The sequence below is a fragment of the Ornithorhynchus anatinus genome, chromosome 13 (assembly GCF_004115215.2).
Source record: "Ornithorhynchus anatinus isolate Pmale09 chromosome 13, mOrnAna1.pri.v4, whole genome shotgun sequence".
NCBI classification, from domain to species: Eukaryota; Metazoa; Chordata; class Mammalia; order Monotremata; family Ornithorhynchidae; genus Ornithorhynchus; species Ornithorhynchus anatinus.
Window position 1 is genome coordinate 40,907,305 of NC_041740.1, and position 22,557 is coordinate 40,929,861.

General features: G+C 67.5%; 2 protein-coding genes across 2 annotated transcripts; one reads left to right on the top strand and one right to left on the bottom strand.

The window, feature by feature from the left end:
- Window positions 1-807: 807 nt before the first annotated feature.
- On the top strand, window positions 808-12,243 carry RASGRP1 (RAS guanyl releasing protein 1). Its single transcript, XM_029078022.1, has 16 exons — window positions 808-1,351; window positions 5,724-5,832; window positions 6,715-6,777; window positions 7,045-7,176; window positions 7,672-7,825; window positions 8,062-8,235; window positions 8,356-8,472; window positions 8,569-8,844; window positions 9,083-9,163; window positions 9,362-9,466; window positions 9,890-9,999; window positions 10,431-10,575; window positions 10,681-10,717; window positions 10,859-11,002; window positions 11,253-11,656; window positions 11,778-12,243. Exons 1-16 carry the CDS (start codon window positions 853-855, stop codon window positions 11,970-11,972), a joined length of 2,745 nt encoding a protein of 914 aa, XP_028933855.1. The 5' UTR covers window positions 808-852; the 3' UTR covers window positions 11,973-12,243.
- Window positions 12,244-12,693: 450 nt separating this feature from the next.
- Window positions 12,694-21,696, bottom strand: FAM98B (family with sequence similarity 98 member B). Its single transcript, XM_029078032.2, has 8 exons — window positions 21,576-21,696; window positions 18,577-18,725; window positions 16,959-17,093; window positions 15,326-15,504; window positions 14,872-14,952; window positions 14,036-14,152; window positions 13,447-13,614; window positions 12,694-13,294 (listed from the first exon to the last, which is right to left on the bottom strand). The coding sequence occupies exons 1-8, from the start codon at window positions 21,659-21,661 to the stop codon at window positions 12,935-12,937; spliced, it is 1,275 nt and encodes a 424-aa protein (XP_028933865.1). The 5' UTR covers window positions 21,662-21,696; the 3' UTR covers window positions 12,694-12,934.
- Between the last annotated feature and the right edge of the window lie 861 nt (window positions 21,697-22,557).

Here is a 22,557-nt window from a genome sequence, read left to right on the forward strand (position 1 = left end):
GAAGGGGGAGTTGTGCCCCAGGCCAGAGCCAGGATGTGGGCGACAGGTCGGCGGCGAGATAGACGAGATCGAACTGTACGGTGAGAAGGTTGGCATTAGAGGAGCCAAGTGTGCGCTCTGGGTTGTAGTAGGAGAATAGCCAGGTGGGGTGGGAGGAGGCAAGGGGGTCGAGGTCTTTAAAAATAATAATTGTGGTATCTGTTAAGCCAGTGGTGAGGAGTTTCTGCTCGACGCGGAGGTGGATGGGCAACCACCGGAGGTTCCTGAGGAGTGGGGAAACGTGGACCGAACGTTTTTGTAGAAAAATGATCCGGGCAGCAGGGTGAAGTCTGGACTGGAGTGGAGTGGAGAGAGACAGGAGGCGGGGAAGTCAGCGAGGCGGCCGGGGCAGTGGTCCCGGTGGGATCCGATGAGTGTTTGGAGCGGCTCGGATGAAAGGCGGGGGCCCATTTTAGCCACGTCGGGGAGGTCGAACCGACGGGATTTGGTGGCTGACTGACCGATTGGAAGATATGTCGGGGGCCGGCCCAGACTGGACGGGAGCGGGTGTGGACCGGGGCTGAGGGAGGCTGGATCAAGCAGAGCGGAGGAGCGGGGTGTCCTGTTCCCCCACTGCACGACTGGTGACCCCTCGACTCCTCCCATACCTTGCGTAAAAGTCAAAAGTGAAACAAGGCAGCGGGCACAGCTCCCAGTCCTGGAAATGGGCCTGACTCTGACCCAGTTCAAGCCCTGACCCCGTTGGGCCCCTGACCGTGACCCTGTCCCCCTCGCCCCCCTGCCCCGACCCACCCCCGGTCTCTGTCTCCATCTTCCCGGTCCCCCGGGGTCCCCCGGCCCCCCGTGGCCCGGATGCAGGCTGGGATCAGGGCTGCCCCTAACTTCCAGAGGCTGTGCGCGCGCTGTGTATCTGTTCTTTTCCATCCCCTGCCCTGGCCACTTCCGACTGGCCTGTCCCTCTCTCTCTCTCTGTCTCTGTCTGCGTCTCTCTCTTCCTGTGCGAGTCTCTGCCTCCCTGCCTGTGTCTCTGCTGAGTTAGGGTGGGCCCGGCCCCCTCCCGATGCCCGGCCCCCAACACCGAGTGACTCTGCTCTCCGTCTCTCCCCCCTCCCCGCCCCTTGCAGGAAGCCCCCCGGCGGCGGCGGCGGCGGCGGTGGCGGAGGGGGCAGTGGGGGCGAGGCCGTCCCTAGGGCTGGTCCGGAGGTGAGGCTGGCCCAGCCGGTCCCCTCCCGGCCCGCTCCGGGCCAGCCCCCGCACGGTCGGCCCGGGGCCAAGGCGGCCGTGGCCCTGGGGCCCCTGGCCAAGGGAGCCAGCCTGGACCAGCTCATCGACGCCTGCGTCCAGGCCTTCGGTGAGTGAGGGGCCGGGCCGGCCCCGGGGTGGGGGGGCGGGCGGAGGTGGGGCACAGGTGGGGTGGGCCGTGCGGGCACGTGTCTGTGTGTCCGTGCGCGTGTGCGCCTGGGGGAGAGGTTGCTCGTGGTGTGTGAGTGCTTTTCCACCATCAGCCTCCGAGAGGCCACACCCAGTGTGGGAGGGGGCCCCCCCCCCGTGCCCCTCTTTTCTCCCCGCACCTGATTTCCTCCCTCCGCTCCCCACCCCTGTCTTCCCCTTTCTTTCTCCCGGGGCTGAAAGTCTCCTTCACTTGTGTCACCCAGAGCGCTTCTCCAGGCCAGATGGGTAGGAGGAGGGAGGCATCCAGATGAGGGCCAAGGCCCAGAGAGGTAGAACGACTCGCTTGAGGTTCCCCAGCAAGTCGGGGCGGCAGAGCCGGGACAGCCCCCAGGCCTGCACGCATTTCCCGCGCGGGACTGGCCTGGGGTCCCCTCCCTCAGCGGGGGTGAGGAGGAGTGGCCGGGAGCCCAAGGCCGGGGTCGGCGTTCCTCGGGAGAAGCCGCTGGCCAGGCACCGGGCGAGATAGCGGCCTGTGGCATAGAGCAATGGTAGATCGAAGCCTTATCACCTTCTGGCTTGTGGTTCTGGAGCGGGGTGGGAGGCGGGGGGGCTGGCGGTCGGGGGAGGTGGGGCGGGACGGGACGCACCACGGGGCTGGGGGTAGTTGGTCCAGCTGGCAGAGCTGGGCTCGGCCACGGCCGCCCTCCTTGACCTCAGCTGGCAACTCTGTGCTCGCCCCGGGTGACCCTGGCAACCTCCCCAGCCCCGGACCTTATGATAATAATAATAATGTTGGTATTTGTTAAGCGCTTACTATGTGCAGAGCGCTGTGCTAAGCGCTGGGATAGATACAGGGTAATCAGGTTGTCCCACGTGAGGCTCCCAGTTAATCCCCATCTTACAGATCCCATCTAGCAATCAGTCAGTGGTATAGGGACTAGTGGAGAGACCCCGGGGCCTGGGAGTCAGAAGGACCTGGGTTCTAATCCCACCTCCGCCACTTGGCCGCTGGGTGACCTTGGGTCAGTCACTTCCCTGGGCCTCAGTTACCTCTTCAGTAAAATGGAGATTGACCGTGAGTCCCGTGGGGGACATGGACTGTTTCCCACCCGATTAGCTTGTATCTACCGTAGGGCTTATTGCGGTGATTAGCACATAGTAAGATCTTTACAAATACCATTAAGAGAAAAGAAACCAATTACCTTACTGTGTGCAGGGCACTGTACTGAGCTCTTGGGAGAGCACGATTCCATAGAGTCTGTGTGCACAATCCCTGCCCTCAAGGAACTTCCGATCCAGTAGGGGGGACGGACCCTAAAATACATCACAGAGAGGTGGAAATGGCAAGGAGGAAGGAGATGTTTCTAAGTGCTCTAGGACTGAGGTCGGGGGGAACATGAAGAGATTAGGGGGTACAGAGCCTCGTGCAGAAGAGACATCGAGGACAACGAGGGCTTAGGGGAAGGCCTCTTGGAGATGTGAATTTAGGAGGACGTTGTAGTTGGAGAGAGCGAGAGACCATTGGATATGAGTGGATAGGGAATTCCAGACTGGAGGGAGGATGTGCCTTCTGTGAGCAGGACACTGTACTGGCTACCCACAGGGCGCTGTACTGGGCATCAGTCGGGAGTGGAATGGCGCACGCTTCTCAGGGACATCGCGAGAAGTGGAAGCTCAGTCCTCGGCCCTCTGGGAGCTCACCGGTCCCCCGCACCCTCTCACCCTTTAATCCTGGACCTCACCTTCCTTGTCTCTCTCTTTTTTTTTTTTTAAGCGCTTACTATGTGCAGAGCACTGTTCTAAGCGCTGGGGTAGACACAGGGGAAACAGGTTGTCCCACGTGGGCTCACAGTCTTCCTCCCCATTTTACAGATGAGGGAACCGAGGCACAGAGAAGTTAAGTGACTTGCCCACAGTCACACAGCTGACAAGTGGCAGAGCTGGGATATGAACCCATGACCTCTGATTCCTGCCTCCCTCCACCAACCTCCTGCTCACACCCTCTCTCCCCCTTCAAGTTATTATTATTATTATTATTGTATTTGTCACACGCTTATCATACGCCCAGCACTTTAATAAACACTAGGTTCTGACACGCGTGTGGGCCTCTCCCTTGGGCAACACTCCGACCCGCATGATCCGGCCCTCCACCCGGGGTGTGGGGGAACACCACCCTGTTACCTGATCCAGGCAGGCCCACAGGCCGAGCCAGAGAGTCCCTCTCCGGCCGTGTGGACTCGCCCAAGCCCCTGGGAGGTCGGCAGAGTAATAATGATAATACTGATGATGATGGTGTTTGTGAAGCGATTACCGTGTGGCGAGCACTCTTCTAAGCGCTGGGGTAGAGGCAAGGTAATCAAGTTGTCCCACGTGGGGCCCACGGTCTTAATCCCCTTTTTACGGACGAGGTAACTGAGGCACAGAGAAGTTAAGCGAGTCGCCCAAAGTCACACAGCTGATAAGTGGCGGGGCGGGGATTAGAACCCGCGACCTCCGACTCCCAAACCTGTGCTCTTTGCGCTAAGCCAGGCCGCGCCCGGCCCCCCTCCCTCTTCCCCGGAGGCCGGTCTCGGGTGGGCAGCGGTGGGATCCGGGCCCTTACCGGAAGGCCCCCGGCCCCGGCGGCCTTGACGGGCAGCCAGCCCGCCCCCGCTTCTCTCTCACTTGTTCTCCCGGTGTCTCTCCGGCTCACTCTCGCTCACTCCGGCGCTGTGGTTTGCCTCGCGGTGAGGAGGCGGAAGCCAGAACGGGCCCCCTGGGCCAGCGGAGCTGGGGGCCGGGGTTTGCCGGGGATCGGTCGGCGGAGGGTGGGGACGGATACCCAGGCGAGGACACGGGCCAGGGCGCGGGGCCGCTGTGTGACACGGGGCGAGTGACCGCGCCTCTCTGGGCCTTGTTGTCCGTCTCTGGAAAACGGCGTGTGCGTTGTAGGGGGAGAGGGCCGGGGGCTCCCTCCCTCCCTCCTTCTCTCCGTCCCCCCCGGGGCCGCTGTGAGGAGGAACGGAGACGGTGGATGTCGGCGGGCCGTGGGGGCTCCGCTCCCCTTTACCGGAGTTGGTTACCGTTGGCGTTGCTCTTTTTGTCGTCGTCTGGGCCGACAAACCGGTTGACACCCTGTAAACCAGAACACACCTGCCCCTCCCCTCCCCGCTGTTCTCTTCTGTGCTCTGTTTGTCCCCTTCCTGTCGCCCCGAGCCCCTGCCTCCCGCTCTCCCCCTCCCCCGCCACCCCAGCCATCTAGAGATTGGGATCTTTTATCCAAGAAACTAGGTCGCGCTGTACAGAGTGGAGCAGGCTTCAAAGGAGCGGGGTGAGGTTCATCCTGCTAGATCGGGGCACGAGAATCCCACCGGGGATTCCAGTTCCAGTTTCGCTACCAACTTGCTGGGTGACCTTGCGCATTCATCATTCGTCCTCTCTGGGCCCCGGGACCCAGCCCTGAAGGAGCAGGGGCGGCCTGGCTTCTCCCCTCCCTCCGCTGCGGCCCCCCGGGGCAGATCTCCAGGCGTCCCAGCACAGGGGCGAGGGGGCCCTCCCTTCCTCCCTCCCTCCCTCCGGGCCCAGCCCGACTCTGGGGGTTAGGGCCCTGGCGTTCCCGCCCTCACCGTCCCCCTCTGCCCTCCCCGTGGGGAGGGGCCTGGGTATTTTCGGCACAGCCCACGCCAGTGAACGGCTTTCACACCTCTCGGCGGGGGCGGCTGGAGGGCGCACCGGGCTTTGTTGCTCAGGTTCCCTCACGCCCCGACCGGAGGGTGGTGGGGCCAGAGGCGTCCCCAAGCCCACCCTGCTGCCGATCCAACCCCCCAACCCGGCTCGAGTCACCTGCTCTCTTCTCCTTCCCATCCCCCCTTCTCCTCTTTCTCCCAGAAGCACCTCCGGCAGTGTGTTCTGAGCGCCTACCGTTCGCAGAGCGCTGTGCTGGGTGCCTGCTTTGAGCAGAGCCCCGCGCCGGGCACCGAGCGCACGGGGAGAGCCGTGCCGGGCGCCTGTCGTGTGCGGAAGGCGGGCCGGTCACCGACTGCAGGTCGGGCACCGTGCCGGGTGCTGACTGTGTGCGGGGCGCTGCGCCTGGGGCTTGGGAGCGATGACGCAGGAGCAGGTGGCCAGTGAGTGGCGGGGGGAGCTCCCGGCCCAATGGCGCCGTCGCTCCTGCTTCCCCTGGGGCTGTTGGGTCCGGTTTGGGGCCTAACTCTGCCCCCTGAAGTCCAACCTACCCCTGATCTCCCCCCCCCCCCTCCACCCACAGGGGGTAATGGGCACGGTGAGCGGGGGGTTAGGGGGGGAGGGGGGTGGTGTCTCTGACCGTGGCGCCCCTCGCTACCCGCCGGCAGATGCCGACGGGAGCCCGAGAGGCAGCGGCAGTCCCCTGCTCCAGGCCACGCTGGCCGTGCACCGCATCGTCCTGCCCTCCGCCGACCTCCTCCACAGACTCGCCACTCGATATCCTTCGTCCGTGTGGGATGGGGAGGAGCCGGGCCGCGGGGGCCGGGGGCACCCCCTGGGCCCGGGGGAGACCCGGGGCCCATATCCCTGGGGTTCCCCGGCCTGGCGCCGGGGTCTCAGGGAGATCGCGGGAGCCCTGCAGGTACGGGCCTTCCAGGTCAATCCCAAATTCCTCTTCCCCTAGTCCCAGAGGGGCCGCAGCCGGGCCGGGATAGGGGCGTCTGCTGTGTCTCGGTTGGACCAGGTGGGCGTGGGGATCCCGGGGAGACCGGAAGAGGGGGCGGCAGCGGACGGGTGTGCCCGGGGGTGGCAGGGTGGTTCCTCGGTGTCAGGGGCAGCCCAGGGGATCCCGGCCCCCAGTGCTCTTCATCCCACCCCAGCTTCCAGGAAACCCAGCCACCTCGGGGTCATCCTGCAGCTGGGGGAGCCAGTGCCCCCGGGACCCTTGCCATTCATTCATCCGTTCAATAGTATCTATCGAGCGCTTACTATGTGCAGAGCACTGAACTAAGCGCTCGGAATGGACAGTTCAGACAGACAATCCCTGCCCGACGACGGGCTCACGGTCTAACCCTCGGCCTGCCCCTGCAGCTCCCCTTCCCCAGGGGCCTCACGCTCAGCATCTTCACTGCCCTCTGCGCCCATCTGCCCTCAGCCCGAGACCCCGACGGGGAGATTCCGGCGGTGTAGACACTGCCCCCGGCGTGTGTACGGCGGCCCTGTGCCGGCGGGACCCCGGTGGGGACGGGTGGACCGCCGCGCCCGCCCGCGCTCCCACCCGGAGTCTTACCGGAGACGGGGCTGGCGTCGGTTTGGATTTGGGGCCATCCCGGGGGGGGCCGGGCCAGCCATCTCCTGGTTTCCTTGACCGCCGGGCACATACCAGGAGGCGCTGGCCAAGGACTCGGCTGGGATCTGCCTGCAGGTCTGCTACTTTATCTGGTGAGAGGCTTCGCCAGGGCAGCGGGGGCCCGGGTCCTCGGTCACGTGACCACCGCAGTCCCACGGGTCTGCTCAGTGGGGGCGTCTGCTCATCCTCCGGGTCCACGCCCAGGGGGAAGCAGCCCCCCCCCCCCCGCCCCGTGATTCTGCATCCACGGGGCTCCGCTCGCCCGCGCCGAGTCCCCCGGGGACTGGCGGCGCCTGGCGTGCCCGCCACTTGGGGGGCGCCGGGCCCCCATCCGGCCTCACGGCCGTCAACCCTCGCAGGTACTGGATCACCGAGTTCTGGACCACGTTCAAAACGGACCCGGAGCTGGCCCTGGCTCTGGACCGCTTCCAGGCCTCGGTGAAGGCAGCAGGCCAGGAGGCCCACGCCCGCCTCGTCGACACGGCGCAGATGTGAGCCCGCCGTCCCCCGCCCCGGGCAGATCCCCGGGCCCGTGGCTCCTCCCGGCTCCCTCTCCGGCCCGGTCAGACCCCATCGTCCGAGCCCAGACCCCGGGGGGAGCCAGGCCGGGGTCCAGCCGGGAGATCCTGCGCGGGAGCCCCAGCTCTGCCCCTACAGCGGGGATCCGGCCCCGTCGTCCCATCCCCTCACCCGGAGCTGAGGGGGAAAGGATCCCGGACAGTTGGGGCGGGGAGGGCCGGACGGAGGGAGGGAGAGCAGGGCACCTCGCCGGCCCACTCCACCCTATCGGGCGCCAGGGTACCGAGGGTCCCGATCCCCGTGCCGACCTCCGGCCCCTACCCCGCCCGACCCCGGTGGGTGTGACCGGCAGACCCGGCACAAGAGCGGCCCTGGGCCGAGCCGGGAGGCCCCCGTGACCCCGAGCCAGGGTCGCCGCAATTCTCTCTCTTCTCTCCGTCTCCCCCCCCCCCCCCCCCCGCCCCCAGCCACGCCCGAGACTGGTCCCAGAAGCTGACGCACAGGGTCCAGCCCAACACCAGCAAAAAGCGCAAAGTCTCGCTCCTGTTCGACAACCTGCAGCCCCAGGAGTTGTCGGACCACCTGACCTACCTGGAGTTCAAGTCCTTCTGCCGGATCTCGGTGGGGGCTCGCTCCGCGGGGGGACGGGGGAGAGGGGGCGGCGGGGGGAGCGAGAGCTCCGCTCTCGGTAGACCGGGGCCCCGGGCCGCCCACCTGCCCCGCCCCCCAAGCCTCCGACTGCCCGGGCGGAGTCGCCCGCCGCCCCCGCCGCGGGCACGGGTCACGGCGTCGGTCCGTCCGCCTTCCGCCGGGGTGGCGGCGTGCCGACGGCTCTACGTGTGTGTCGCGGCCCCTAGTTCTGCGACTACCAGAACTACATCGTGAGCAGCTGCGTGCGGGACAGCCCCACCATGGAGCGCTCCATCGCCCTCTGCAACGGCGTGTCGCAGTGGGTGCAGCTGATGGTGCTCAGCCGGCCCACGCCACAGCTGAGGGCCCAGGTCTTCGTCAAATTCATCCACGTGGCGCAGGTCAGGGCCCCGGGGGAGGGACCGACGGGGGGGGGCGAGGCCCGAGACCCGGGGGCGGGGGCGGCGGGACCCCGGCCCGTCTGTGGGCTGCCGACCGGGTCCTCTGCCCCGGCCCCACAGGGGCTCTACAAGCTGCAGAACTTCAACACGCTGATGGCCGTGGTCGGGGGCCTGAGCCACAGTGCCATTTCTCGGCTCAAGGAGACCAGCGCCCACGTGCCCCCCGAAGCCGGCAAGGTGGGTGCCGCCCCCGCCCGATCGCGGGGGGTTGGGGCGGGAGGGTGGTCCCCCGGGCCGGGCCGGCGGGGTGACCCCGGTCCCGCCGCCCCGCAGACGCTGGGTGAGCTGACGGAGCTGCTGTCGTCGTGCCGGAACTACGACAGCTACCGGCGGGCGTTCGGCAGCTGCGGCGCCTTCCGCCTCCCCATCCTGGGCGTCCACCTCAAGGACCTGTTGGCCCTGCACGAGGCCCTGCCCACCTACCTAGACGGGGGCCGGGTCAACGTCCACAAGCTGCTCGCCCTGCACGGACACATCAGCGACCTGGTCCGCCTGCAGGACACCGCGCCGCCTCTCGAGGCCAACAAGGACCTGGTGCACCTGCTCACCGTGAGTGCCGCCCGGGAGGGGCCGGGGCGGGGGAGCGGGGCCCGGGGGCGCGAGCAGGCCGGACGGGGCCCGGTGCCCGGCCCCAGGGTGAACCGGGATCCTGAGAAGGGACGTGGTCCCCGAGAGGGGAAGGGACCTGCCCCGGTCCGCCGGCAGGCCGGTGGCGGAGCCGGGTCCGGGCCGGAGTCCCCGGGCTCCTTCCCCGCCCCGCGGCGGCTGACGCCCGCTCCGTCGCCAGCTGTCGCTGGACCTGTACTACACGGAGGATGAGATCTACGAGCTGTCGTACGCCCGCGAGCCCCGGACCCACCGTGCCCAGGCAGGTGCCTCCACCCCGGGCCCCGGGGGGTGGGGACGGAGCGGGGCCGGGCCGCCCAGACTGAGCGGGAACCAGGGTCGGGGGCTCGGGCCTGATCCCCCCCCCCCCCCCCCCCACTGCCCGGCGCTTTCGAGCCCAGCGGTCCCGGGGCGGGGGGCGGCCGGAGGAGGTGAAAGGCGCTTCTTCGGCCCTCCGCAGCCTCTGACGCCCTCCAGGCCCCCCGTGGTGGCCGACTGGGCCTCGGGCGTCTCCCCGAAACCCGACCCCAAGACCATTAGCAAACACGTGCAGAGGATGGTGGACGTGAGTATAGGCGGGGGGTCCTGGTGGGGGAGAGGGAGAGAATCCGTCGTCGGCCGCCGGGACCCCCAGCTCCTAGTCCTCTGCTCTGCCCCTGCCCTACTGACCTCAGAGGCAGGGAAGACACCGGACCTCTCTGGGCCTCAGAGGCTTCACCCGACAGACGGGGGTGAGGGACCCTGTCGGCCGGGAGTGGGCCGGGAGAGGCACTGGGGGGATTTAATGTTGGGGCACAAGGAGCTCGTCGGGGTACCAGCCAGTCAGGGAGATAATAGAATAATAATAATAATAAGGGCATTTGTTAAGCGCTAGGAGCCAACACCTGAGGAGTGGGGTCAGCCTGAACAACTGCTCCGACCCTGCCCTCCACCCCGGGGACCCCTCCCCTCCTCGCCTCTTCACGCCCTCCTCCCTTGCCGTCCCCAGTCCGTGTTCAAGAACTATGACCACGATCAGGACGGCTACATCTCGCAGGAAGAGTTCGAGAAAATCGCCGCCAGCTTCCCCTTCTCCTTCTGCGTGATGGACAAGGACAGGTGAGCGGGGGCGGGAGCCAGACCCTGGCCACGCAGCCCACCCGCCCAACCCCCCTGCCTTGGGGAAGGTCAGGTTTCGGAGAAGGAACCCCCCCCCCCCCCCAGGGGAAGTTCTTCCTTACTTGGCTGATATTTACCGAGCACTCGCCTTATACGCGGCGCTGTACTGAACGCTCGGGAGAGTACGCCACGACGGAGTCGGCGGACACGATGCCCGTCCGCGGCGAGCCGACAGTCCAGTCTAGCCGAGCCCTCCCCGCCCCCCGAGGGGCCCCCCCCCCGGCTTCGGGACCTAGCGGGGACGGTCCGGGGGAAGGGGCGGGTTGAGGGGGGCGACTCTCCGGTGCCCCTCGTCCAGCCCCCCGCCCCCAAGCCTGGGGCCACAGTGCCCTCTCCCCTCAAGCCACTGACGGGCCACGGTGTGTGCGCAGGGAGGGGCTGGTCAGCCGGGAGGAGATCACGGCCTACTTCATGCGCGCCAGCTCCATCTACTCCAAGCTGGGCCTGGGCTTCTCCCACAACTTCCAGGAGACCACGTACCTCAAGCCCACTTTCTGCGACAACTGCGCCGGATTCGTAAGCACGGGCCGGGCCCCGACGCGGGGGCGGGGTGGGGGAAGCCGCCGAGAGAGGCGGCGGGGTGGGGGGGCCCAGCTAACGCATCCCCGCTCTGTCTTGCAGCTCTGGGGTGTGATCAAACAGGGCTACCGCTGCAGAGGTAAGGAAGCGTGGGGCCCCGTGCCCCAGGAGGGCAGCCTTGAGGCTGGGGGTGGGCCTCGCGTACCCCCTCCCCGCACACACGCCCCCGACGGTCAGCCGCCGGGGGGGTGGACGCTGAGCCAGCCCTCCGGCCCCCCAGACTGCGGGATGAACTGCCACAAGCAGTGCAAGGATCTGGTGGTGTTTGAGTGCAAGCGGAGGGGGCAAGGGCCGGCCGGGCCCGCGGAGACCGGCCCCCCGCCCGGCCCGGCACCCGCCCTCGGCGGCCAAGAGCCGCTCCCCGGTGAGTCTTGGAGCGCCGCCCCCCCCCCCCCCTTCCCCCTCCCTCTCGTTTCCCCCGTCCTCCCCGCCGCGAGCACCGGGCTGGGACTTGGGAACCTTGTTTCTCCCCGTCGGGGGCGAGGGGAGGACAGGCCCCCCGCTTCTAAGCCCCGTCAGGGAGCGGGAGACTGCGCGTGGAGTCGGGGGGGCTTCCCCTGCACCCTCGGGGCTCAGCGAGGGTCCGGTGACCGCCACCCGTCCCCCACCCCCAGGCGCCGAGGAGGGGCCGTTCCCCAACGGACTGGAGGAGGGCGGCCGAGACAGGACCATTATGCTCATGGGGGTGTCGGCCCAGAAGATCTCCGTGCGCCTCAAGCCAACGGTGGCCCACCGGGGCACGCAGACCGAGCCGGGCAGCCCCGAGACCCCGGCCGGGCCTCCCGCCCCGTCGTCCCCCTCCTCGCCTCCCCTCTCCTCTTCCCCTTCCCCGCAGAGGTCAGCCCTGGAGACGCTCTGCCTACCGCCCGGTCCCCCGTCCCCACGCCCTCCGTCCCCGTCCCCGGCACTTGGGCGTCACCGCCGGGCCTTCGCCAAGTGGGACAACAAGGCGGTGGTGGCCAGGGCCAAGGAGGAGCTGCGGCAGCTCAGGTTCCCCAGCTACCGGGAACTGGAGCAGGTGCGGCCCCTCCCTCCCCCCCCCTCCCGACCTCCGCTCCCCTTCCCCTCTCCTTCTCTCGGGGCGGGCCGGGGGGGAAGGGCGGGACTTGCCCTGCAGCAGCGCGGGCTCCGTCCTGCAGGAGAACCACGCGCTCAAGGCGGAGAACCACGCGCTCAAGGCGGACAACGAAGCCCTGCGGTTCCGGCTGAGGCAGGCCCAGCGCAGGATGGACGCCCTCTCGCTCTCCCACGGTCACCACGGCCCCCGGCCCCTCGACCCCGGGGGCGGGCGGCTGGCGGGCGGGCTAGACGGACGCGGTGTCCAGGCGCCGTAGCCCCCGCCGCTCCGGGCCGGAGTAGACGGACAGACCCGGCCGCCACCGAGGACAGAGACGGCACCCGCTCCGCCCAGGCTCCCGGGTGCCTCCGCCCGGCTCGGCGGACGGGTGGGCCCGGGCCCGGGGCCTGTCGTGGCCGACCTCTGGAAGGTTCCGGCCCCGCCTGGTCACTGGGACCCGCGGCCCCCTCCCCCCGCGGAGTTGAACCACGGGATCACGGTGGGGGTTGTTGCCTATTTATGGGATAAAAGGATCCGAGCCCAACCTCCGCATCCGCGTCCCGTGTGCCTTCACGCCCCGCCCGCCGCGTGCCCGGCCTCCCCGAGCTCGGGTCTCTCTCGGCGTCCCGCCGCACCCCCGCCACCGGGGCCGCGACGGGCACCCCCCCGGGCCACAGAGGAGGACGGAGGCCGGCCGGTTCCCCGCCCACCCCTCCGGAGCCAGGTGAGCGCTGGGCTCCGGCCCCACCCCTCCCCGGCCCTCAGGCCCCCCCCCCCCCCCCCCCGCCTCACACGCAGGCCGACGGCGGGGGGGGCCGGTGGTGGGGGGAACCGGGAGGACGGGGGTCACCGAAGGCGCACCGAGCGCCCCCTCCCCGTTTTAGCCGACAGCTCCCCCAACGGCGGGGGGGTGGGGAGGATGTCCCCTCCTCCGGGGCCCCGGGGGGTTGGCCCAAGGGACGGGGATCTGATGGGGTTCGGTGGTAAGGAATAGTTACTGGTCTACAAATTCATTTTTATTCGCTTTTCTGCTTTTTCTTTAAAAATCCAGGCTGCTCCAAAGACACACAAGGAAGGGGTGGGGGAGACCCCCGGGGGGGGCGGGCCCTAACGCAGCGTCTACACAAAAGACCAGCTTTGCGTCCCAGACAGACGGCGGGCGCGGTCCGGGGGTCCGCCGGCGGTGGCGGCCGCGGGGGCCCTAAGCGAGGCCCGGCCTGCTCGGCCGCCCCCTCCTCCTCAGTAACGCCGGTAGCCCCCTCCCCCGCCCCCCCCGCCTCCGTAAGGATCTCCGTAGCCCCCCCCGCGCCCGCCGTAGCCCCCCCCGCGCCCGCCGCCGTAGCCCCCCCTACCCCCGAAGCCTCCGCCTCCACCCCCGCCCCCCCAGCCTCCTCCCCCTCCTCCCCAGCCTCCTCCCCCGCCCCCACCGCCCCAGCCTCCGCCTCCTCGCCCGCCCCCGCCTCGCCCACCGCCCCCTCGCCCGCCCCAGCCCCCCCTGCCTCCGCCTTCCTGTCTCTTCTGCCACGGGGGCATTTCCGGTGGGGGCGGCTCGATCTCCGTGGGTCGTCCTCCCCGGTCGGGCACCCTTCCCATCAGCACCTGTGGAGAGAGAGTGCCGCTCGGCTAACCCCGGGCGCGGGGTCCCGCGGCCCGGGCGCACCTGCCTCCCTCGGGGCCGCGGACGCTCCTCGTGGGCGGCGTGGAGGGGGCGCGGCGGCCCCCCGAGGGCGGCCGTCAGGGGAAGCCCCCACCTTATTGATGGGGCAGGCGGTCTTGTCGCGGGAGGAGCCGCTGCTGGTGCGGACGATCTTGGACAGGTCGGCGCGGGCGGCCAGGAGGTGGGCCACGCTGACGGTGGGCTTGGGGGACAAGGCGTAGCGCTTGGGCTGGTAAACCCTGGCGATGTCGTCCGTCTTCACCTGGTCGCACGGCCGAACGCCCGCGTCACCCCTGCGGCCGGGGAGCTCCGCGGCCCAGAGGCGGGTGAGCTGAGCCGGCGCCCCCCGTGCCGAGGCGGGGAAACCCCCACCCCCGGCTCCCGAGTTAGGCCTGGCGGCCCCCGGTCAGAAAAGTCGTGACAGAGGGCGGGAGGGGAGAGTGCCCGCCCCTCCAAGCTGGGCTCTCCCCTCAAACCCGGCGCCGCCCCGCAGACGCCCGTGAAGGGCACGGCCCGTGAGAGGTGGGGGGGGGGGAGGGGCGGGGGGCCGAAACCAACGGCCGTCCGTGTCGGCTGCGCTGACGCGCGGGGGCCTCGCCGCGGCCCCCGCCCCGGGCTCAGAGGGGCCGGGGGGAGCCGGAGTGCCGGGAGTCGTCCGGGCCGGGCCCGGCACGCCTCCTGACCTTGGCTCTCTCGGACCAGCCGAACGACTGCACGGTGACGTCCAGCCGCTTCATCAGCATCCGCCGGCGACACTCGTACTCGCTGGCGAGGGCGTCGTTGATGGCTTCCAGCCGCTCCTACGGCGAAGACAGGACCGAGGTCCGGTGCCGTTCCCCTCCGCTCGGTCCGCCCCGCCAGGGCCTTCTCACGGGGGGTACGGGACAGCGGCGGTGGTCGGGACCGGCCTCTGGGCCGCCGCCCCTCGAGCCGGTGTCCCGCCGCTCTGCTCCTCTCCGTCCGCGACTGGGGGGTTTTCCTCCCCGGCGCCTGCCGTCCGTCCCCTCCTGCTCCTTGCCTCTCTTAGGTCGGCAGCCCCTTGGGGACCGGGGACCGTGTCCGACTCCACCTGGGCCTTTTTACCCCCCCGGTGCCTAGAGCGGCGTTTTGAACGTAGTAGGCGTTCGACAGATGGCCCCGCTGCTACTATGACTTGAAGGCATGGGAGGGGAAGAGCAGGGCTGTCCCCCTACTCTAAGGTGGGGGCCGCCTGACCCTCTCCTGACCCCCCAGCCCCCGGGGGAGGATTAGTCAGCGGGGACCACTGGCCCGGCAGGCTGCAGGGTGGTCAGGGACGGGGCTTGGTGCCGAGCGGCCCGGCTCCCCCCCAGGCCTGCCATGGAGCGTCCAGCAAGTCACTGACCCCCTCTGGGCCTCCTCCCGCCCTCCCTCGTAGAGAAGGAGCCCGGGACGGGGCCTGGCTCCCTTACCCGGAGGGGAGGGGGCCCACCACAGCACGTACTTAATCAAGACCCAGAGAAGCGGTCCCCCTGCAACCCACTGGCTGGGGATGCCTTACCGCCTGGCCGGGGTTCAAGGCCGTCTGCAGCAGTGGCTTCCCCACGTGGTCGCTGTGAACCTTGGAGAGGACGTCTTTCACCTGAAATCCCGAATAGGGCAGCGGGGTCAGAGGCCGGCCGGTCTCCCGCCTCCCCTCCGGCCCGGTCGCTGGGGGCCGCCTGCCGTGAGCCGGGTCAGACCCACCGTCCCGGGAGGAAGCAGAAATGGGGACGCGGACAGACCCACCCCCCCGTGCGCGCACCCCGGCGAGATCCCGTGCCGACCCCGCCTGCCCTTCTCGGTTATTCCGGTCCCCCGTAGGGCCGGGTCGGGGGGCACTCCTCGAACCCGCCGGCAGCGTGGGGGGTTGCGGGGGCGGGCTTGGAACCCTCGGGTCCCTTTCCGGGCAGGGTTCTGGGCAGGATGGCCGGGGGCGGGGTGAGACAGCTTCGAATGCACCGCCCGCTGGGCACCTTGGCCTCCACACTGTGCAGGAGGAGGGGGACGTCGGGAGCGGCCGACTCGGGCACGCCCAGCGTGTCGCACACGGCCCGGACTTCGCGGTACATCTCCCCGCTCCGCTCGGCCCGTGCGCCGGCCAGCCGCTTCCTCTGCGTGATCTGCAGGGCCTGCAGCTCCGAACTCAGAAACACTACGGAAAGGAAAACGGAAGATGGGGCCCGGGGCCTGGAGCCCGGCGCCTCCACCTTCTGCAGAAACAAACATTCGACCCGCCACCGCCCCCCGCCCGACCACAACGGCGGCGCTGACACGCCAGCCTCCCCACCGGCTCGGGCAGGAAGCCGCCGGCACAATGGGAAAACCCCAGCCGCTCCGCCGACAGCCACAGATGGGACGGGGGTCCGGACGGGTCGTCCTCCCCCGCCCGGATGACCCGGGAGGCGTTTTGGGAGGAGGGACGGGGGGGGGCCAGAGAGCGGTGGGGGGAGTTGGGAGCATCCACCCGACCCCGTGACCCTGCCCCATTTGGCCCCATTTCTGTTTCCTTCCACCGAAGCCGTTGAAAACGAACCACTCGCCATCTCCCTTGAAGCATCCCTCCTCCTCCTCCCCCCGACCTTTCCATGTCACCTGCTGACACCATCACCCCACCCTCCCGCCCCCCGCCGCCTCCTCTCTCGCCAAATCCCGCCGGCTCCTCCTAACCCACCCACCGCCTCCCGGTTCGGCCCCTTCCTCGCCGCCGAACAGCGGCGACGGATCTGGTGGGGGTTCCGGGCCGGCGGAGCTCCCCGGCCCGTCTCCCCGCCTCGGGCCTCGCCCTGCTCCCCTCTACTGCGCACATCAAGGCCTTCCGGTGTCGGCGGGTGCTTACTGCTCCTCAAAACCCCGCACGCCGGCTGCCCGGGTCCCTCCAAGCGGAGACTCCTCGGGGTCGGCTTCCGGGCTCTCTGCCGAGGCCCGGTCTTTCCTATCTGCTCTCCTCTCCCGTCACCCCCGGTGCCCCCTCCGCACGCCTCCCGGGCCCACCTTCAAATAGCGCCTTGCCCTCGACTCTCCCGTCCGTCTGTCCCCCCGCTCGTACCGTTCCCCCCGCCTGGAACTCCCTCCCTCCCCAAATCCGACCCACCCCGGCGCCCCCCCGCATTTGAAGAGTCCAACTATCTTGCTAATTCTGGGAATAAGTCCCTCTCCCCCATTAAAACGGGAGCCCCCCGTGGGCGGGGAGTGTGTCATTTCTTTCTCTTGTACTTCCCAGGCGCCCGGTAGGGCACATCCCCCTCGGCGCCGGACCCAAGGGTCTCACCCCGAAGGTGGCAGCCGGGACTCCCGAGATTCATTTGTAAAGGGCTCTGCTGTGTTCCCCGGCCTCGGCGTTCACCCCCCGGGCAGTTCCGGACAGTCCGGTTCTGCCCTGCGGCCACGACGGCAACGGACGGGCGGGCCCCGGGCCCCTCGACCGGCCGGGCCACGTACGGCTCCCTCCCCGACGGGCCCCGGCGACCCTGCCGAGAGCCACCGTTGCCCCAGTCGGATCACCCCCCGGCCTGTGCCAGACCCGTACCACCGGGGAGGGGAGGGTTGGGAAGCAGGGGCCGGGCCTATGCCCGGGCCGGTGACGGCGGGAGTGGCGGGTTGACTTACGGAGGAGTTTCAAGCAGTCGTCCTTCTTCCGTAGCCGGTCTTTGATCTCGCCGGAGACCAGAGCTGCGTAGGGGCAGGCCATTTCCTTTAGGAACCCGCTCACTTCCAGCTGGAAGCTCTCGATGTCTTCTCCATCTGAAAAGCCAAACCATCCCCTTTATCGTCATCATCATCACCACCGTCATCACCGGGAGGGGCGGGCACACCTGGGCGCGGCGGCCGGGTCCGAGCGCTCGGGGTGGGTCCAGCGGCCCAAGGACCAGACGGACCCCTCTCGGGCTCTCGAGGACTTTCCGCTGCACCGGGGTGGGGGGATTTGGGCAGGGGCCGGTTATTTACGAAGAGTGGGAGCGGGAGAACAAAGCCGCAGCCGGGGGGAAGGAGCGGGACGACGGGAACGTGGAGAGGTGAAAAGGGAAAAATGAGAACGGATCAGTACACGAGTGCTCCCCCTGACTCTCCGGGCCCCCGGAGGGCAGGGGACGACCGCTGCCTTACTTCTGGGGTCCTCGCACGAGTGCCTTGCCCTCGGCGGGGCATCGAAAAGCAGTGCGGCCTAGCGGCAAGAGCACGAGCCTTGGGGGCCGTGGGTTCCAATCCTGGCTCTGCCACTTGCCCGCTGTGTGCCCTTAGACAGATCACTTCACTTCCCCGGGCCCGTTTCCTCATCTGCGTAACGGGAACGAAAGATCTGTTCTCTCTCCCGTATCCGACCGGATGACGTGGTATCTACCCCAGCACTCAGTACAGCGCTTGGCCACTCGGTACAGCGCTCGGCACGTAGAAAGTATTTCACTGTCGCCATTCTCCTTTTTCTCATTCAGGGTGACGGACGGAGTGGTGATACTGCACGAGGCGGCTCACGGGGGCGGGGGTGGCCGCGGCCCCCGGGCGGCCGGGTCCGGCCGGCGGGCCCGGCCCTTTCCTTCCCCGGGTTTGTTCAGGACAGGCGATCGCCCCAGGGCCGGGCGGGCTTACGCCGGGTGCCGATCCGACCCTAGCCCGCCCCGACCCGGATCAGATCGGCCTGGACCAGGACCAGAAGGGGCCCTGGCTGGGCTTCCCCTCCCCTCTGGGAGGGGGCTCCGGATGGGTCTGCCACCCACGCAGGCCACCCCCCGCCTACAGTCGGGGGTGCCTGCCTGAGATCCCACCCCTCCGGGAAACCTTCCTGGCTTCAATCCCCAGTCCCCGATCTCATGAAGCCAACGGCGCGGTTGGCACGTGGGCGTGTCCCTCCCAAGCTCGGCCCTCGGCGCGGCGTACGCCCGTTGACCGAATTCTCCGGCTGGGTACTCTTGCACCCGGGCCAGAACCCGACACCCTCTTCCGTCTCCCGCTCCCACGGTTTGGAAACGGTATCCGCCTGCCCGCTCGCCCGCCCGTTCGGGCGGAGGCTCCTGGCGGGTAGGGAGTCTTTCCCAAGCGGCCGGAGCAGCGTGCCGGCCCCGGCGGGCGCTCGGGAAATGGCCCTGGCGGGGACGACGGCGATGAGGGGACCCCGAATCGGGCCCGCCCAACCAGAGGAGGTCTCTGCCCCCCCCCCCCCGCTGCAAGTCCTGACGGGGAGGAGGACGACGATGGCGGGGGTCTCGGCCCACCCCGGGGGCAGGAGTACCTGCTGCGGAGGTGATGCTCTCTTCCAAGTGACCCAGCGGCTTGATCTGGGCGCCCAGCCAGACGCAGAGCTCAGAGAACGCCGGGCTGGTCAGCCCGCTCTCCACCGCCGCCGCCAGGGCCTGCTCCTCCAGCAGAGGCCCCTGGTACCTGCGACCAGGACGGACACACGGAACGAAACGACACGGCACGTGAGCCTCTCTGATGATGATGATGATAATGTTGCTATCTGTTAAGCGCTTACTACGTGCACAGCACCGTTCTAGGGGTAGATACAGGGTAATCAGGTTGCCCCACGTGAGGCTCACGGTCTTCATCCCCATTTTACTCCTCCCTAGCCCCCAGTCCGGGACTCCGCTCACGGTGGCCACTCGGGGACTACTACCGATCGATCAGTCAATCGATCGGTCGCCCCTGCCCCCCGTCTCCCCTTGGCAACCGGCAGGGCGGAGGCGCCAGCCGCCGGGCACGGCCAACGGGTGAGCGGTGGCCCGAGGGGCCGGGCCTCCCTCCCCCCCAAACTCCGCCGCTTTCCCAGGAGCGTTTCAGCCCACCCACCGATCGATCAATCCATAGTATCGACTGCATTCACGTACACATCTTTAAGTTCTATAGTATAAACCACTTATTTATCCATATGAATGTAGGTCTCCCCCCTCTAGGTTGTGAGCTTATGGACGGGGAATGTGGCTGCCAATTCTGTTGGACCGTTCTTTCCCGAGCTGTCGGTACAGTGCTCGGTACACAGTAAGCGCTCAATAAATACCACTGATTGATTGGTTGTTGCACTGAGGGCAGAGCACTGGATCAAGTCACTGGGAGGATCCAATAATAATAATAATGTTGGTTTTTGTTAAGCGCTATGTGCAGAGCACTGATCTAAGCGCTGGGGGAGATACAGGGTCATCAGGTTGTCCCACGTAAGGCGCAGTCTTCACCCCCATTTTACAGATGAGGGAACCGAGGCACAGAGAAGTGAAGTGACTTGCCCGCAGTCACCCAGCCGACAAGTGGCAGATCCGGGATTCGAACCCGTGACCTCCGACTCCCAAGCCCGGGCTCTTTCCACTGAGCCACGCTGCTTCCCAGTAGGGTTGGCGGCCACGATCTCTGCCCTCAAAAGCCTCCCAGTTTAGGGGGAGACAGACATTTGATTTTGGAGAAGGAAGAAGGAAAAGGGGACCTGCACATGAGCTAGTGCTTAAGTGATAGGGTGTGTGGGAGAGAGTTGGTGCACAGTGTGTAGCACCAAGCTGGGAGCGCACCCTAGTGGCTCAGTGGAAAGAACCCGGGCCTGGGAATCAAGAGGTCACGGGTTCTAATCCCGCCTCCGCCGCTCGTCAGCTGCGTGGCTTGGGGCAGGTCACTTAAATTCTCTGTGCCTCAGTTCCCTCATCTGTAAAATGGGGATCTGGGCCGTGAGCCCCAAGTGGGACGACCTGATTACCTCGTATCTATCCCAGTGCTTGGCACATAGTAAGCGCTTAACAAATTCCAACATTATTATTAGTAGTAGTAGAAAGGGCACGGGATCGGGAAGGAGTACACCAGGGTTCTCACCCCAGCTCTGCCACTTGGGTGACCTCGGGCAAAGCCACTGAACTTCCCTGGGCCTCAGTTTCCTCATCTGTACAACGGGGATTCCACACCCATTCTCCCTCCTACTCAGACCGTGAGCCCCACGTGAAACAGGGCCCGGGTCCGACCCCATCATCTTGCATCTACCCCCGGCGCTTAGCACAGTCCTCTGCACCTAGCGAGCGTTTAATGAGCTGCACGGTTATCATCACTATCCTCCTTTTCTTTCCTCCTGGTCATGGGTTCGAATCCCAGCTCCACCGCTCGTCAGCGGCGTGACTTTGGGCAAGTCAGGTCACTTCTCTGGGCCTCGGTGACCTCATCTGGAAAACGGGGATGAAGACCGGGAGCCCCACGTGGGACAACCTGACCACCTTGTATCCTCCCCAGCGCTTTGCACATGGTAAACGCTTAACAAACGCCATTCATATTCCTTCATTATCTGAAAGCCATTCGAGCCTCTCCTCTTCCGGCAAGGGAATGTCAGGACACGACGTATTGTGTCATCGCGATGGCCATGGACAGCATTTACCGACGGATGGTACTTCCTGAGCGCCTACGATGTACAGAGCGATCAATCAGTCAGTCAGTGAGCGGTATCCTCTGAGCGCTTACGCTGTGCAGAGCTCTGTAGTAAGTGCTTGGGAGAGCACACTGCCAGGGAGCCCTAGGCTGAAGGTCACTGGAGTAGCCGCCCCCGCCACCACCCCGCCCTCATTTCCCTGGCATTTGGGAGATGGAGCTGCGGCTGGGGCAGGTGCTGGGGCAGGAACAGGGGCTGGAGCAGGAACAGGGGCAGGGGCAGGGGTCTGCGGGGCAGCTCCTCCACCCCGGGCCCGGGGGAGAAAAGGAGACCCCCGGGGGAGGGGGCGGGGGGAGGAGACACGAGGGACCCCGTGGCGGGGGAGGGGTCACGTGGTGAGAAACGAAGGGAGGGGAAGAGACAGATAGATGGGGGAGGGGAAGAGAGACAGATGGGGGGAAGAGGAGGGACACGGGGTGGGGGGGGGGGGGAGAGGAGAGACACGAGGGGAAGAGGAGAGGCACGGGGGGGGGGAGAGGAGAGACACGGGGGAGGAGGGGAGGAGAGAGACACACGGGGGGGAGGGAGGGAGAGAGGCACGGGGGGAAGAGGAGAGACGACAGATGGGGGAAGAGACACGGGGGGGGGGGGAGAGGAGGAGAAGCACGGGGGGAGGGGAAGAGAGGGGATTAGAGCTCGAGCCCGTCCCTGGGCCGGGTTGGTCTCTCCCTGCTGCCCAACTGTCCACTCCAAGCGCTCAGTGCAGCGCTCTGCACAGAGGAAGCGCTCACGAAACAGGAAGGAGGGAAGGAATGAAGGAATGAATGAATGAATGACTGTCAAGGCGGGGGGAGGGGAGGCGGGGGAGGGGGCTGCGGGGCGCAGACCGTGGGGCTCACCCCAGCGCCTCCAGCGCGTCCAGCACGTCGGCCTCCATGGCGGGCGGGGTGACGGCGACGAGGCGATGGGCCTGGGGGCCTCTCATGCTCCGCCGGGCCCGCCCCCTCCCCCCCTCCCGGTGCACCCGCAACCTCGTCCGCACGGAAACGCGCGCCCGCGCCCCCACGTTCCCGCGCTCCCCCGCCCGCGCCTGCGCGCTACCCGCCCCTCGTCTCCCCGGAGACGGAGCCCCCCCTTCCCCTCCTTCGCCCGCGCCTGCGCGCTCCGCGCCCCGCGTCTCCCCGGAGTCGAAGCCCCCCCTCCCCTCCCTCGCCCGCGCCTGCGCGCCCCGCGTCTCCCCGGAGACGGCGCCCCCCTCCCCCCGCCCCCTCCTGCGCCTGCGCGCTCCGCACCCCCTCGTCTCCCGGAGCCCCCCCTCCCCTCCCCCGGCCGCGCCTGCGCGCTCCGCGCCCCTCGTCTCCCCGGAGACGGCGCCCTCCCCACCTGGCGCGCGCTCCGCTCCCCTCGTCTCCCTGGAGACGCCGCCCCCGCCCCGGCGCGCGCTCCGCGCCCCTCCTCTCCCTGGATTAGGTGGGACAACCTGATTACCTCCTATCCCCCCCAACGCTTAGAACAGTGCTTTGCACGTAGTAAGCGCTTAACAAATACCATCATTATTATTATTTATGTGGGACAACCTAATTACCTTCTATCCCCCCCCCAGCGCTTAGAACAGTGCTTTGCACCTAGTAAGCGCTTAACAAATACCATCATTATTATTATTTATGTGGGACAACCGAATTATCTTCTATCCACCCCCCAGCGCTTAGAACAGTGCTTTGCACCTAGTAAGCGCTTAACAAATACCATCATTATTATTATTCATGTGGGACAACCGAATTATCTTCTATCCACCCCCCAGCGCTTAGAACAGTGCTTTGCACATAGTAAGCTCTTAACAAATACCATCATTATTATTATTATTCATGTGGGACAACCTAA

Excerpts from the sequence above, each read along its gene's own strand:
- FAM98B (XM_029078032.2), bottom strand. The coding sequence starts at position 21,661 with ATGAGAGGCCCCCAGGCCCATCGCCTCGTCGCCGTCACCCCGCCCGCC. Across the intron at positions 17,094-18,576 it reads GAGCATCACCTCCGCAGCAG|ATGGAGAAGACATCGAGAGC; the intron begins GTACTCCTGCCC and ends TTGGCTTTTCAG. Across the intron at positions 15,505-16,958 it reads CGACTGCTTGAAACTCCTCC|TGTTTCTGAGTTCGGAGCTG; the intron begins GTAAGTCAACCC and ends TCCTTTCCGTAG.
- RASGRP1 (XM_029078022.1), top strand. The coding sequence starts at position 853 with ATGCAGGCTGGGATCAGGGCTGCCCCTAACTTCCAGAGGCTGTGCGCG. Across the intron at positions 7,177-7,671 it reads CTCGTCGACACGGCGCAGAT|CCACGCCCGAGACTGGTCCC; the intron begins GTGAGCCCGCCG and ends CCCCGCCCCCAG. Across the intron at positions 10,718-10,858 it reads ACAGGGCTACCGCTGCAGAG|ACTGCGGGATGAACTGCCAC; the intron begins GTAAGGAAGCGT and ends CCGGCCCCCCAG.